The 16,132-nt window shown below is 45.2% G+C and overlaps 1 protein-coding gene across 8 annotated transcripts in view; it reads left to right on the top strand.

Moving 5' to 3' along the window:
- RBFOX1 (RNA binding fox-1 homolog 1) overlaps window positions 1–16,132 on the top strand; it is a 442,476-nt gene that overhangs the window by 290,760 nt on the left and 135,584 nt on the right. For all 8 annotated transcript variants that reach the window (XR_011462653.1, XM_070362796.1, XM_070362797.1 and 5 more), the window contains exon 3: window positions 8,264–8,407. Coding sequence is in view for 7 of the 8 variants with exons in the window: in XM_070362796.1 (XP_070218897.1) it covers window positions 8,264–8,407 (144 nt within the window). In the remaining variant the exon portion in view is untranslated. The remainder of the gene's footprint in view (window positions 1–8,263; window positions 8,408–16,132) is intronic.

Below are 16,132 nucleotides of genomic sequence, written 5' to 3'. Positions count from 1 at the left end.
GAAGGCCACTGACATCTAGTGGGTGGAGGTCAGGGATGCTACTGGACATCTTATGGTTCACCAGGTGATCCCCACATCACAGAATTAAGGAACCCCCAGTGCCAACAGTTCTGTTGTAGAGAAACTCTGCTCTAAGAGGTAAGAGGTAAGTGCATAGAGGTTCTGCCTTCCCTGTTCTCATGTACTGTGCATTCTGGTAGAGAAGACAGATGATAGAAATTAACAGAAGCATATAATGCAAAAGCAAGAAGTGATGTGTGCTGTGCAAGAGCAACAGGCATGAAGGGAGGAGATGCTGATGCAGCTGTTTTATTTATTTATTTATTTTTTTACCAAAGGATAGTTGACCCACAGTGTTGTGGGGAGAGAATTATCCAGACAAGGGGGACAGATAAACAGGTGTGAAGACTAAGGAATGTGCTGAGTGTTGAAGGGAGAGCCAAGGGGCTCGTGAGCAAAACGGGGGAAAACCAGGAGACAGGGATCAAGGCAGCATCTCCTAGACCAGGGTGAGGGTCTGGCCTGGAAGGTTCTGGGAGGGACAACACCCCAGCCATTCTGCCTACACCGCTAACATCCGTACTCATCTCAATTTCCTTCCATCTCTGAGCAAGTGGAACAGTATTAATTTGCTTGGTTTTTAAGTTCCACCTTCTGATCTTCCAGACGTGGTTACAAGGTACATTTCTAATTCAGCTGGGTCTCACTTTAGAGCCAAAGTGACTTAAAAAAATCAGACACGGATAAATCAAGAGTTCTTCTTTCAATGATTAATTCCCACTAAGCTTTGACATGCACCAGCCTTAGGGAATGTAATCGCAAACCTGGTAGATCCTGCCTTTCAAAAAGACATGTTCTAGATGGTTCCTTCTGTTAGTAAGTCTTGTAGCTTTTTCACATTGTTTTATTTTTATCTTTAGAAATCTCACCCTGTGCTTTTGCCATAGGCTTTAGTGGACTCCTCAGGGATGCTTGTCCATCTGTGTGAGGAACCTGCAGGCAGGTCTTGGTCTTTCAAGTGCTAGTGGCCTTTCTGGAGGCTTCAGCCCAGCTGAAGGTCATCACTGCATTCAGGGGCGAGTACAGAAAGGGGTCTTGGAGCCTGTGTTTGAAGGGAAGGCTCAAATCTCTTCTCATTTTGCTGTTCAGTTCAGTTTAGTCACTCAGTCATGTCCAACTCTTTGTGACCCCATGGACTGCAGCAGGCTGGGCCTCCCTGTCCATCACCAATTCCCAGAGTTTACTCAAACTCACTGAGTCGTGATGCCATCCAATCATCTCATCCTCTGTCATCCCCTTCTCCTCCTGCCTTCAGTCTTTCCCAGCATCAGGGTCTTTTCAAATGAGTCAGTTCTTCACATCAGGTGGCCAAAGTATTTAGTCATAAATCATGTCTGACTTTTGCAATCCCATGTACTGTAGCCCTCCAGGCTCCTCTGTCCGTGAGATTTCCCAGGCAAGAATACTGGAGTGGGTTGCCATTTCCTTCTTCAGGGGATCTTCCTCACCCAGGGATCAAACCCACGTCTCCTGCATTGACAGGCAGACTCTTTACTACTGAGCCATCTGAGAAGTGAGAACTCATCAGAGTGACCAGTGTGATGGCTGAGAACCTGGGGACAGCTCTAGTGGGGGCATTCTCCCTTCTTCTGCATCTGGGTTGAGGCCAACTATTTTGAAAGCCTCATACCACCAGGACTGGTTAAAAAGTGCAACCGTTCCTTGATAATTCTTGATAACAGTTACTCATTTTCCAAGCATTTCCCATCTGTTTGCTTAGCAGGGGACTTCGTGGGTTGAACGAAGGCCTTCAAATATGTGTCCGTGTTCTGACCTTCGTAAACCTGGGGATGTGACCTTATTTGGAAAAAAAATAAAATAAAAGGTCTTTACAGATGCAATTAGGTTAAGGATCTCAAGACTAGATCAGCCTCAATTTAGTGTGAGCTCTAAATCCAGTGTCCTTAATGTCCTTATAAGAAGAAAAAAGGCCGAGGGAGACTTGAATCTCAGACACTCAGAGGGAAGAAAGCCAAACAGAGATGAGAGACTCTAGCAGTGCAGCTCAGGCGAGCCAAGAAACCACCAGTGGCTGGAAGAACAAGGAAGGACGTCCTCCTGGGAGTCTCTGGCCAGAGCGGGACCCTGAGGGCATCTTCACTGAACTTTTCTGGCCCTTGCCACTGAGAAAGAATCGATTTCTGTTGCTTTAAGTCACTACGTTTTTGGTAATTTCTTAGGAGACTAATAGAGGGATATGAAACCCTGAGTATGTGCTGAATATGTTTTCCCTGAAAGTTCCCAGCAAAAAGGAAACCTCACAGCCTGAAATACTCAAGATGAGGGGTCATTAAGGGTCATTCCCTTAGCTCTGACCCCTCGCGAGATCGCGGCTTTGTCGCAGCTTCTTTTGTTTGCCTTGTGCTCCATATGGTCCTCATCACATCGCAACATACAAGTGAGCACACTCAATCTTCTAGATTGCTTCCTTATGCTTCTTTGTCAGCCTCTGGATACTGAGACCCTCCCTCTTCCCTTTCCTTTTCCATTCCTCTGTTGTTGTTGCGTCGCTAAGTCATGTCCAACTCTTTGCAACACCATGGACTGCAGACCACCAGGCTCCTCTGTCCTGTGAGATTCTCCAGGCAAGAATCCTGGAGTGGGTTGCCATTTCCTTCTGCAGGGGATCTTCCCAACCCAGGGATCGAAGCCATGTCGCATGAAGGCAGCTTCTTTTACCACTGAGCCACCAGAGAAGCTCCCGACGATGTCTGAAATAACTTTTTGGTTTAGTTTTTTCTTTTTTCCGTGTTATCTTTAAAAATTACTTTTAACACACAGGTATCGGTGCAGCCGTTTCTGAGCATTTTTTGTATTTGTGCCCAGCGCGCAGTGATCAATTGAGCGTTGCGTGTTTTTATCAAAGGAAACAACACAAAGATTTCTCCAAAGTCCTGTTTGACTAAAGATGATTAATTTAAATTTTCACATGAGCAGCATAATGCTATTAATCATTTAATATGTTTAATCGTAATCTCTGTAATTCCTAATTAGGTTTATTAAACTGAAACATCCAGCAGTTACACACAAATCCAAATCTTAAGTTTCCTTCTTGGGAGGAGAAGGAGCAGGTTTTCATTTGCATTTAAACAGCAACTTCTGACTGAAGGGGAAAAGTGGCTTGAAGGCCTAAGAACTACCCTGCTGCTTCTGCAAACTGAAGAGTCTTGTGTTTGAGCAGTAGGACCCCCAACCCCTCGGAAAGTGACAGTCTCATGCTTCAAGGTCATTTTCGTCTCGTGGGTGTGTCTCCAGACCTCATATTGTGCACGTGTGTGTGCTCAATTGCTTAGTCCTGTCTGAATCTTTGTGGCCCCATGGACAAAGGCGCCTGGCGGGCTACAGCTCCTCTGTCCATGGGATTCTCCAGGCAAGAATATTAGAATGGGTTGCTAGTTCCTCCTCCAGGGGATCTTCTTAACTCAGGTTATTGAACCCACGTCTCTTGTGTCTCCTGCGTCAGCAGGCAGATTCTTTACCATTGCACCACCTAGGAAGCCCCAGGAAGACCCGGCACAGCCAAAAACTATAAATAAATATATAAATATCCAGTTTACAAGTGTCGAAGTTGTAATATTGTTCTTCCTCTCACTTGGGGGTAGCAAAGGAGACGGTTCACTCATTCATTCATTCGTTTCTTCCTTTACTCCTAACGCATTCACCCATTCAGTCGGTGAGTCAGCCAGCCAGGAGGCAGACATTTGTCATTTGTCTAGCATGGCTCAGCCTGTGTCTCATGCTGGTCATCTCACCACGCTGCTATGGTCCTTAAGGAAAAATTGTATCCTCTTGATCTACCTGTAGGGTTCTTTAGGTCCACCCCCTGCCTCCCTCTGCTGGGTCCTCTCCCACCCTTCCTTCATGCACGCTCCCTCTGACCAGTGACATGGAGGTCTGCCTGTAGTCCCAATCTCAAAGGGGTGCCAGTGAGGTGTGAGTTAAAGTGAGATCCTAGTGCCCTGCCCAGGAAGTGAGCTGGGTAGCCTGGATGAAAACCACGAATCCTAGCCACTAGTTCCCCAGGGGCTAGAGGCTGGAAGCAAAATTCCCCGGGCCCTTGCCCCATTGAAAAATGCATTTCTCAAGGAGGCAAAAACTGTAGAAAGAGGTACAAAATTTATGATTAGAGACACAGCACAACCAAGTTGGAGAGCACACAGAGAAGCAGTTTGTTAAGACAGAAGCCAGGCAGAGACACACACCCAAAGGGAAAGGGTGTCAGCGTCCCCCTAATGAGGAAGCGTGCATTAAAGAGGCAGTTAAGTCATTTATGTAGGGCATTTCTGCCAGATCTTTGTTTACCTGCATGCTCAGTCGCCTCAATCGTGTCCGACTTTTTGTGACCCTGTGGAGTATAGAGCCCGCCAGACTCCTGAGTCCATGGGATTCTCTAGGCAAGAGAATCTCATGGCCTTCTCCAGGAGATATTCCCACCCCAGGGATCGAACCCCTGCATTGCAATCAGATACTTAACTGCTGAGCCATTGGGGAAGCCCAGATCTTTGTTTACCTTTGGCCAATTATCTCATTTCTTTTCCCACTCCTGACCTGCCCTAGGACCCTCCCCAACATGCCTGTGAAACTTTTTCCCAAGATGGATTTTTCCCAGAGGCCAGTGCGGGGCAGGGGTGGTGAGGGGTGCTTGGCATCATGTATTATAGGGTGGTGCCCCCTCCATTTTGACCTCCAAGGAGCCTTTCTGGGCATGTGTAGTGTCTCCCTTGCCCCAAGGATGGAAAATATATGACCTCTTGATCCTTTACTCAAATTGGGTTTCATCCCTCTCTGTCCTTGCCATAGCTGTTAATATCCCCAGGAGACAAAGTTTGGCTATTTACCCTGTTTCTATTGCTGTTTTCTATTTCAAAGTGCACACAGGAGGCTGATTGTAAATTCTAGCCTGGAGCCCACCTGCCCCCTTCCTCAGGAAATGTAAAAAGGAGGCTAGTTGTACATGCCTAGCTTGGAGCCTGTCTGTCTCCTGCCTCAGCCCCCTAAATCCAGAATTCACCTCTCTGCATCTTGGTACATACTTTGCTCACCACTGGTGCAGCGCCACCTTTTCTCTTAGACATGTCCGGGTAAAAATGTAACCTCCAGACTCAGCAAGCCTGAGGAACCACCAGCCATACGGTGTGTCCCTGATTTAGAGTGACTCAACCCCCTGAGGGTCACTCTGACCCCTCTTAATAGTCTGTCTAACCATTGTCTTTTCTGCCTCTTTCTCTTCTGCTAAGCTAGACACTGTGTATGCTTTGGGGGATGAACTTACGTGCTTCGTGGATAGTAGTTGCTCAGGAAAGATGTGTTTACCAAGCAAATGGGAACCTTCTCTTCATATTTCCTTAATGAGGCTTTTTACACCTCTCCTTTGACATTTTTAGGGCTTCCCTGGTGGCTCAGCTGGTAAAGAATCCGCCTGCAATGCAGGAGACCTGGATTCGATCCCTGGGTTGGGAGCATCTCCTGGAGAAGGGAACAGCTACCCACTTGAGTATTCTGGCCTGGAGAACTCCATGGACTATTCCATGGGGTTGCAAAGAGGCGGACACAACTGAGCGACTTTTTCACTCTCACTTTGACATTTTTGGTAAAAATCACCATCATTCTAAAAAATGCCTTGCCTTCCACTTATTGACTGTGTCTTGTGCTGGGAACAGTGGCATGATGCCTCATGTGTTATGGTGTTTGGTCATCACAGAGCCTTATATGGTATGCACCATTGTTATTGTCTAACTCAATGGATATAAATTTGCACAAACTCTGGGAGACAGTGGAGGACAGAGGAGTCTGGGATCAGCGGTCCATGGGGTCCCAAAGAGTCAGACATGACTTAGCGACTGAACAACAGCATTGTTACTACTCATTTTTCAGGGTAGAGAACTATCACCAGCCTTTTTATTAGATCCAGCAGCATTAGGAATATAACCAAGTGTATTATCTTCTTGACACAACCCTTGGAAGTTGAAGAAAGTATCTGGTAGGGCTTTGGATACCAAAGAAGCTTGGAAGTGTAGTACGCCAGCTACCAGAATGTCTTACCTTACAAATACAATTCAGTGTGTGTTAGGAAGGAAATTTCAGTGAAACCTGTCGATAAGGACAAGGATTGATGAGAAAGTCACTGATTATGTCCATGTTATTAGTTTTGTCCCAGTTATATGCTTCTAGATTGCTTGTAAGTAAAAGCAGAGACATTACTTTGCCAACAAAGGTCCATCTAGTCAAGGCTATGGTTTACCCAGTGGTCATGTATGGATGTGAGAGGTGGACTGTGAAGAAAGCTGAGTGCCGAAGAATTGATGCTTTTGAACTGTGGTGTTGGAGAAGACTCTTGAGAGTCCCTTGGACTGCAAGGAGATCCAACCAGTCCATTCTAAAGGAGATCAGTCCTGGGTGTTCTTTGGAAGGAATGATGCTAAAGCTGAAACTCCAGTACTTTGGCCACCTGATGGGAAGAGTTGACTCATTGGAAAAGACTCTGATGCTGGGAGGGATTGGGGGCAGGAGGAGAAGGGGACGACAGAGGATGAGATGGCTGGATGGCATCACCGACTCGATGGACGTGAGTGTGAGTGAACTCCGGGAGTTGTTGATGGACAGGGAGGCCTGGCATGCTGCAATTCATGGGGTCGCAAAGAGTCAGATAGAACTGAGCGACTGAACTGAACTGAACTGAACGAGCGGACGATTTCTCCTTCATAAGCTTGATGGCCTTTTTCATGGGTTTTCCATCGTGTTTTAGAGAAGTAGACATTTCATGTGAATGGTGTCTACTGCCACCTAGAGGCAGTACATGCTAATTGCAGAGAAAGCATCTAGAAGCATCTCTGAAATGTTAAAACTCCAGAACTGAGCATATGGAAGTGGCCTAGATGATTGAATCAAATGTTACTGTGACTTTTCTCCTGGTTCCTGCCTCAATGGGGGTATCATTGTTATATCATGTTATCCGGGCTTTTCCTTGGAGGATGGGACTGAGTAGGAGGCAGAGTAACAAACTATACCAGTAATGTAACATTGTCAACACCAACTTGGGTCAATATAACTTTCTAACATAGGCGCTCTGTGTCTTCATTGTCCAACACGGAAGCCACAGCCATGTGTGGCCACTGAGCACTCAAAAATGTGGCTACTGTGAGGAAGGGACTGAATTTCCCATTTGATTTAATTTTAATTCATTTCCGTTTAAAGAGCCACATGGGGTCAACTGTCATGAACAGCACAGGTCTGCAAAATCAAGAAAAGAAAAATTAAAACCTTGAAAAAATTTAAGTCCATCAGATGGTTACTTGGACTTCAGAATACCAAACAGCCTTTTCAAATGTTTTATGAGATTTACTAATGTTTTTATCTGTACAGCCTTGGCAATTAGGTAGGCATATTTTAAGATTTTGAACAGCCTGGATGAAAGAAGGAGTCTCCTTTCTAGATGAAGCTTTCTCTAATTACCTACTGAAACTCCCTGCCCCCCAGTTCCAGCGAGTCCTTGCCCTTACTTTATCCCCTTCCCTCTTATCTCCATCCTCCAGCTCTGTATTTCTTGAGTTTATTGTCTAGTTCTTCCCCCATAAGAATTAGATCCATGATAGTAAGGATCTCTGCTCCTTTGCTCGTGGCTGAATCCTGGATCTGTGATGGGCACTCAGTGGTCTTTCAATAAATCTTTGCTGGATGAATGAATGATTCAGCAGTTTCTTCCTGCATTATTCCTTTGTTCTGGCATTTTTCTACCATTTTGAGGAAGCAAAAGCACACTGGATATATGTGGAATCTAGAACAAATGGTATAGATGAACCTATTTGCAAAGCAGGAATAGGGACACAGAGGTAGAGAACAAATTGTATGCATACCAAGGGGGGATGGTGTGGGCGTGGGGTGAATTGGGAGATTGGAATTGACATATATGCACTATTGATGCTCTGCATCGTAATACACTATTGATGCTATGCATAACCTAGATAACTAATGAGAACCTACTGTATAGCTCAGGGAACTCTACTCAGCGCTCTGTGGTGACCTAAATGGGAAGGAAATCCTAAAAAGTGGGGATATATGTATATGTATAACTGATTTACTTTGTTGTACAGTAGAAACTAACACGACACTAAAGCTACTGTACGCCTATATATATATATATATATTTATGAAAAGCACGTTCAGGTCCACTCTGAGCCTCTTTGCTTTGCTCTTGTTCTTTTAGCAGACAGATGACGCGGCACCCACAGATGGCCAGCCCCAGACACAGCCTTCTGAAAACACGGAAAACAAGTCCCAGCCCAAGAGGCTGCATGTCTCCAACATCCCCTTCCGGTTCCGGGATCCGGACCTCCGACAAATGTTTGGTGTAAGTACTGCCTTTCTTCTCCTCTGCAGTGGCCGCTCCGGGGTCCCCAGAGTCCTCCCCTCCTCATGTAATTTCTTGGTATTCATAATACAAAGTGAGCAGGGGTGGGGGGAAGGCATTTTATATCCTATCTGAGGGTATTCTTTGGCCAGGATCTCCATGATTTTAGGATAAACTTTTCTGCTGTGTTCACCATGTTTGCACTTGGACCAACGGTACTTCTTCAAGTTAGTAACTTGAATGTCGAATGGAAAATAGGCTCCCAGGTGCTTGAAACAAGCTCATTGCTGATCCCCTGTCAAGAGCCTGGGGACCCATGTGACAGCTAACATAGTTATGGGTCATCTTGGTTTTTCTCGCTACAGTGGTTGCCAAATTATTGGGAAGAGTGACTCATAACATATTTCTGCAGACCTTGCTCTTTCCTGGGTACTGAGCATCTATATCTCAGAGGTGATTGTAGAGAATAATTAGTTCTGCATAAAGCCTTGTTAAAACAAAACCACTGCAGATTTCAGAGTCTGACTTGTATCCTGCCATATATGTTCTTCTGGAATCTGTGGTGAGGATTCAGAGATTTAACTTAAAGATTATATGCCACAAATGACAGTCTTGCTCAAGCACCAGGATGGAACAGGGAGCAAGACAGAAGACACCACCAACCCAGAGAGAAGAAATGGTAGAGTCACTTGACTGGGGGACATTGTGACCCTGATTCTCTTTTGGAATGACCTTTGCACCATCCACCTTGGGAAGGGATGAGCTTGCCATCTCTTTGGGCTCAGTTCCACCAAAGGACAAAGCTATGACAGCTTGGATATCATTCATTTTTTGCAAATAGAGTCACAGTCCCTTTGTCTATGTCAGCCCAGCGTTGGTGGGAAATGTCTGTGGATTCAATGAACAAAATTACATTCTTAACACTCAACTTAGAGTAAAGGTTGGCTGCCCAGAGAGTCCCCTTCTAAGAGCTTCTGGATGGGTGCAGAGATGACAAAAGGAATAAGAAGAGGCTCAACTTTCCAAGTCTAGGTCTGGGCCAGGTAGAGCTCATTCTCCGTATGAAAACACCAGCTCTGTGTCATCATTCCGCAATGGTGGGGTGAATGCACATGTTTTCTTTAGCATGCATGATGTTTATCAAGTATGCATTGGACACAAAAGCCAACGAAGTGTCATAGCTAAGATACCCAGGCCTGAATCCTGACATTTCAGTGGAAAAGGTCAGCTTGTGCTCTTTTATCTCTCTCATTTGGTAATAACCTTGAGTTGAGCCTCTAACTCTTGCAGAGCAGAGATACCCTCGGGCAATTTCAGGTCAAAGATGACTTTGAAAAGTGCAGAGCATTCGGAGTTAAAGTCGAGGTTAAGTGTGTGTGAAGTGAGGAGACCAGGTTTGAATGACGGGCAGCCTGAGGAATTAGATCGCTTTTGTCAGGTCTGGTTCGAAAGTCATCTCGCTCTTCAATCTGTCTTAACTCATCAAGTGTCACTGGGATGTTGACTTGGAATTTGGTCCTCTTAATGACCATCCTGTGCTCTTTTCGGGTGTCACTCATTGAGGTAGACCCGGACTCCCACCCCTGAGGATGGCTGTGTGCTCTCTGTTCTTCTTGATTACCTTGAAAGTGACCAGAGGGCTCCACTGCAAAGGTATTCAAAATATTCAGAGCTAGATGCCAAAAACGGATCCTACTTGTATGAATATTCGAACCTGTCTGTTCTTACTGGGCGGTACAGGAGAGGTGGTAGAGAGCAAAGTCTTGCCAAAATCGGTCGTGCTACCAGTTGTCAAACCTTGATCAGAATCTACTAGTTTCAGAGCCACTGTTTGTAAAAGTCAGAATTTTCAAGCAACTGACAAGATGTCAATTTGACAAGGTGATAGAGACACTTAGGATCCATCTATACATTCAGAAAACGCAGCACACAGTCATTCATCCTGAAATTAATTCAGTTTATCACAAGCTGCCTGTGTGTCCATTTTTAAAAGTATGCAAGATTTTTTGGTGGGCTTTGTGACCATCCACTCCAGTATTCTTGCTGGGAAAATTCCATGGACAGAGAAGCCTGGTAGGCTACAGTCCACAGGGTCGCAAAGAGTCAGACACAACTGAGCATGCTTCTGCGCACACACGTCTGTAAAAATCATCCAGCAGCTACAAATTCCTGGACTCTGCGATAACTCTGAGGCCTTCTTGGTTTACAACCATCATTCTGAAGACATGGAATTTTAATCCTGCAGAATCTATTCTTCCTGGGCAGACGTCAGTGGTGGCCACCCCACTCTGGTTGTGTGCTACATTTACTGACATGAATCACGTGAAAAGTCATCTGTAACATTCGGACTGGCTCTGCACTCCAGCTGAGAGAATTAAGCATGGTTTCCTGTTTCAGGTCACAGTTACTCTAAGAAATTGCATTTTAATCCCAATCAGCTGTTTTCCACATCACTGGGATGTGAGATGTCATCTCTCCTTTTCTTGCCGTGTTTTGCCCTGGTTCCTTGTAGCAGGGGCTACAAAGGGAGAGACAGCAGAGAAAAACTCTCACAAAGATTTTTTGCAGTTTTCTTCTTGGTCCCTTTTGTTCAGTATGGCTGTGGGGACTGCAAGCCAAAACCACAGCACAAGAGTAAAGAGACTTTCTTTCCCAAAGTCCCTGACACCTGGCAGTGCTGTGAACAGGTTCTGTATCCATGCATCATTCAGCCGTGATGTTTGCAAACCCTACATGCCTATCGGTTACCGCAGGTGCCTCAACATTTCCTTTTAAACTGTGGCTTTGGTGCCTCCTTGTCACAATCCTCCTTTCCCTTCTTCCACAATTCACTTTGTATCCTTTATGATGAATGTCTTGCAGTATTTGGCATGAAACCATCCAGATCATCTTAGATTTCCTATGGTTTCCCTTTCAGATGGAACATCCCTTGGTCAAAAATCCTGTGGCCACTACATCCAAAGCAGAGGCCAGGGCATTTTTCATTATTTATTTTTGGCTACTCTGGGTCTTCATGGCTGCGCGTGGGCTTTCTCCAGCTGTGGCAACCAGGGGCTACTCTTTGTCACGGTGCAAAGGTATCTCCTTGTGGTGGCCTCTCCTGTTGCAGAGCACAGGCTGTAGGGCATGTGGGCTTCAGTAGCTGTGGCACATGGGCTTAGTTGCCCCGTGGCATCTGAGGTCTTCCCTGACTACGGATCGAACCCATGTCCCCTGCATTGGCAGGCAGATTCTTAACCACTGGACCACCAGGGAAGTCCAGAATCCAGAGTCTTTTTTAAAAGATCAATTGGCATGTGAATGAATGGATCTCTTATATTATCAGGGGCCTTGGTGCTGGAGGTTTTGCTGGAAAGGATGTGGATTCTGGCCCTGCTACCTTCCTCTTGAACATGTCAGAGGTCGCAAAAGAGCATGTTTCCTTTCCATTTGAATTCTCCATGGGCCCATGCAAACATTGTATGGATTGCCATCAAATTAGTCACAACGTCTTGGTCTTGAATAAAAAGCTCAGTTGAACCTAACATTTAAAAGTAAGCATTTGTGAAGTGAGAGAGATAGTTATGGGCTTCCCAGGTAGCTCAGTGGGTCACGAATCTGCTGGCAATGCAGGAGACATAGGAGATGCGAGTTCGATCCCTGGGTTGGGAAGATCCCCTGGAGGAGGGTGTGGCAACCCATTCTAGTATTCTTGACTGGAGAATCCCATGGACAAGAGGAGCCTGGAGGGCTATAGTCCGTGGGGTCACAAAGAGTCAGACATGATTGAAGCGATTGAGCACGCTGCTTGTACACAGAGGTAGTTCTAGATTTAGACCACTGAGACAAGCCATTGTATCCTAGAGTGGTCTTCAGTAACAGCTACTCAGGGAGTACTGGGTCCAGATTTTACCTCATGCTTGTCCATGTGACAGCCATGCTTTTCTTATCAAACTACAGGCCTTCTGGGCATGAATATGACCCACCGAAGTCTCTATTGTCACCAAAGACAGATTACATGGCTTTCAGAACATGCAGAAGACACTTTCATTAAAAGTAGAAGAAGAAGGGGCTTTCACGATGACTTTTTAAATGACAAAACAGAGATATTTTCAGACATGGCAGGGTGCCTCCTCCTGTTCCCACATCCGAAACGTGAAAACAGCCCTAAGAAAACTAGGATGTTGCCTTTTCTTAGCTTCCATGAACATTCTGTGAACTAAGCTTACTTTCCTGTTTTATACTGTATCCATTGAACACCTTTCAGAGGTTTTCAGAGAAATATTATTTGATCTGAGCCGGTCTAAACATGGGCGGTACCTCTTGGCCCGAGTGTGTGCCTATAAGCTCCAGGATTTTAACCTTGTCGCATCTGTCGAGACCCCTCCAGTGGAAACTGAGACTGTTGAACACGGCTGAATGCCAGTGTTGGGCAAATAGATCCTAGTTATGTCTGCGAATGAGTCGTGTCTATTTAACTTGAAAATGTGCCAGCTGTGTTTACATCATTAGTACCAAACTTCCCAATTAAACTGTTGATACTATAAATATAGTACACAACTGCCTTAGAAAGGGGGCTTACATCAGCATTCTTCTTACGGCTTGTTTCACTGGCTTTGAGAAACTTCCACCCCGTGGCAACTGCCAAAGAAACAAACAATGGAGACCATTTCAGGGCATGTGGTGCCATTGCTCCATTTAGGGAATCAGACATGTGAAGATTACTTTTTGATTGGTGCTGTCTCAACCGGCAGCTTCCCAGGTGGCTCAGTGTTAAAGAATCTGCCTGCCAGCATGGGAGACACAGGAGACTTGGGTTCAATCCCTGAATCAGAAAGATCTCTTGGAGGAGGGCATGACAGCCCAGTCCAGGAATCTTGCCTGGAGAACTCCATGGACAGAGGAGGCAGGTGGGCTACAGTCCATGGGGTCGCAAAGAATCAGACACAACTGAGCAATTGAGCACACGTGTATCTCAGTCAGATCTTTTTTCTTTCTTTCTTTCTCATGTTTATTCCACTCATCCATGTATTCCCAATCCCTGTTTACTGGCGTTGACTTAATATAGTTATGAGGTGGATATTTCCCATGTGTAAGGAGCATGGTGGAAACCAATCAGGACCCCATGAGGTTTCTAGCCACAAACGTATTTCTGTGTCCCCTTCTCCGATGGGCAGGTTCAAACAGTTGCTCATCAGGGAAGGGAGGGGAGGCCGAGAAAAGGGAGGAGCAGTCAAGAAACAGCAGTGCAGCCTTGGGGCAGGTCTTGGTTTCCTCATAAGGGAAGCACAGAGCAGTATCTTTGAGCTCATCAGCAGAACTATAACCTCCAACACATGGAAGATGTTAACTATTTGATGCAGGACTCCTCATTCCAGAGAAAGTCACAGTTCGCCCATCACCACCTGAGACCAAGCGATCTCTTCAACCAGATCTTATTTTAAAGGAAGTGCGTTTGTGTTGACTGCTTGAGAAGGTTCCGTGGATGACATTTGCTTGTTGGTTTTAGAGGAAGTCCTTTCCAAGTTTCTCTAACCATAAATATGTGGGCTTCCTGTCTCTTAGGCCTGAAATATACATGGTAGCATCTGTGTGGAACTGAATATCGTAAAGGGGTTATAGCAGAATGATGGCTTCTGAGAGAATCAGAAAGCTAGAGGATTTTTTTTTCTTTAAACCATGGAACTCACTTCGCCTTTCAACGCAAATCTTGCGTTTCTCAAATCTGAAAATCATCTTCTCTTTTTAACAGTTTTCTCTGCCCAAATCTAGGGCATGGAAAAAGCAATAGAACCATCTTGTCTTCACCAAAAGAATTCCTAAGTGTCCACTGATCGCAGGGTGAGGGAGTTGCGTGTTTCCTGGTATGTCCATAGAGCATGCTAGCCATGGAGACCTTCTGTCTTCTCTCCTGGTTGAGCCTTCTCTTCTTGGTTTCTTTCTCTCCTTCTCCTGAAGTCGAGAAGCACAATAAGAAGCTCAGTAAGAAAAATTCAAGTCTGTAATCCCCAGGCTGAGTACATATCCTGAGGGATGGGCACCTTTCTGTGGCCCAGGATGACTTAAGCTTTGGATTTCTTTTTCTCATAGTCAGAACTACTTTCATTTCAAGGTTTTAAGCTATTTATACTCAACTGGAGTCTGCGTTTTTCTCTTTCCGAGGGAACGTAGATTTATTTGTATGTTCCAGAGGATAGTATCTATATATTCTTTTTTTTTTTTTTTTTTGAATCTCAGTAAGATCTTCTTGGCACTTATAGTTTGGATCTCTCAGTATCCTCTGAGTGGGGCACATCAGTCAGGCAAGCTGCCCCCAGTTCTCTGGATTCTAATTGCTTGTTCCCTTTCTCTCCTGCCCCTCCCACCCCATCACCCTGTCCTCTGTGACACAGAAGCTGCGTAAGGCTTTCCACCCAGGGGAGAGAGACAGAATACAGAATTTCCTAGGGTAATAAAAGATGTAATAAAAATACCCAGGCTGCAAAAGCAAAAAGCAAAAACGTTGCTGTTGTTCAGTTGCTCAGTCATGGCCAGCTCTTTGCGACCCCATGGACTGCAGCATGCAGGCACCCCTGTTCTTCACTGTCTCCCAGACCATGCTCAAATTCATGTCCATTGAGCCGGCGATGCTATCTAGCTATATAGCTTTGACTAAATGGACCTTCGTTGGCAAAGTGATGTCTCTGCTTTTTAAGGGAAGTTCCAAATCAGGGGAAAAGAGCCTGGAAATATTACTTTCTGTAGTTCTTTACGTGTATTTTAATCCCTAAAACAGGCATTTGCTCTTAATTCCGCATCAGGGTAAAATTTCTATCTGATTTTCCCCTGGGCCTCGCCACTTACTTTTATGCCACCCTCTCTTACCTACCTTTATGTAGAACACACCACACTCAGAAAATGCCCACTCAACTTCATGCGATCTAAGAAAACGGAAAGAATTCCAGCCTCAGGGGACAGGATTTGGGATTATCAGATGCTTCTGGTTCAGGGCCCTTGTTCTCATTTTTTTTTAAAGTATGAATCACAGATTTCTTGGTGTGTATTTGTCAGGAGGACTACAGGAAATAGTCAGTCACTAGTTGGGGAAGGAAATGGCAACCCACTCCAGTGTTCTTGCCTGGAGAATCCCAGGGACGGGGGAGCCTGGTGGGCTGCCATCTCTGGGGTCGCACAGAGTCGGACACGACTGAAGCGACTTAGCAGCAGTAGCAGCAGTTGTATTAAGTTACAAAATATAAAACACAGTAGTTGCATGTGATTTCAGATAGCAAATATTTTAGTAAATTTAAGTATGACCCAAACGTTGTGCGGTGGTGGTGGTTTAGTCTCTAAGTTATATCCAACTCTTGCGGCCCCATAACTATCGCCTGCCAGGTTCCTCTGTCCACGGGATTTCCCAGGCAAGAATACTGGACTGGGTTGCCATTTCCTTCTCCAGGGCATCTTCCCGACCCAGGAACTGAGCTTGGGTGTGCCCCCTGCCTTGCAGAAATATTCTTTACTGGCTGAGCCATCAATTAAAGTACCATTGTGTAGGGTATGCTTATCCTGAAAAACCTGAAATTTAATGAAACAGCTATAGTTTATTGGGGAAACTTTGTCATCTGAAATGTTGTTTCTAGGTTTGAATACGTTGAGTTTCTTGCATTGTTCAGAAAGCCTATTCAGGCTAATCGTCTAAAATCTTTATGTTTGTTTAACAATAGGGAGAATCATCTTGCAAGAAGGACATTTCAACCTGAGGAC

The sequence above is a fragment of the Bos mutus genome, chromosome 25 (assembly GCF_027580195.1).
Source record: "Bos mutus isolate GX-2022 chromosome 25, NWIPB_WYAK_1.1, whole genome shotgun sequence".
Taxonomy (NCBI): domain Eukaryota; kingdom Metazoa; phylum Chordata; class Mammalia; order Artiodactyla; family Bovidae; genus Bos; species Bos mutus.
Note: the sequence above shows the minus strand (reverse complement) of the source record. Positions and strands in the feature narration are given on the sequence as shown.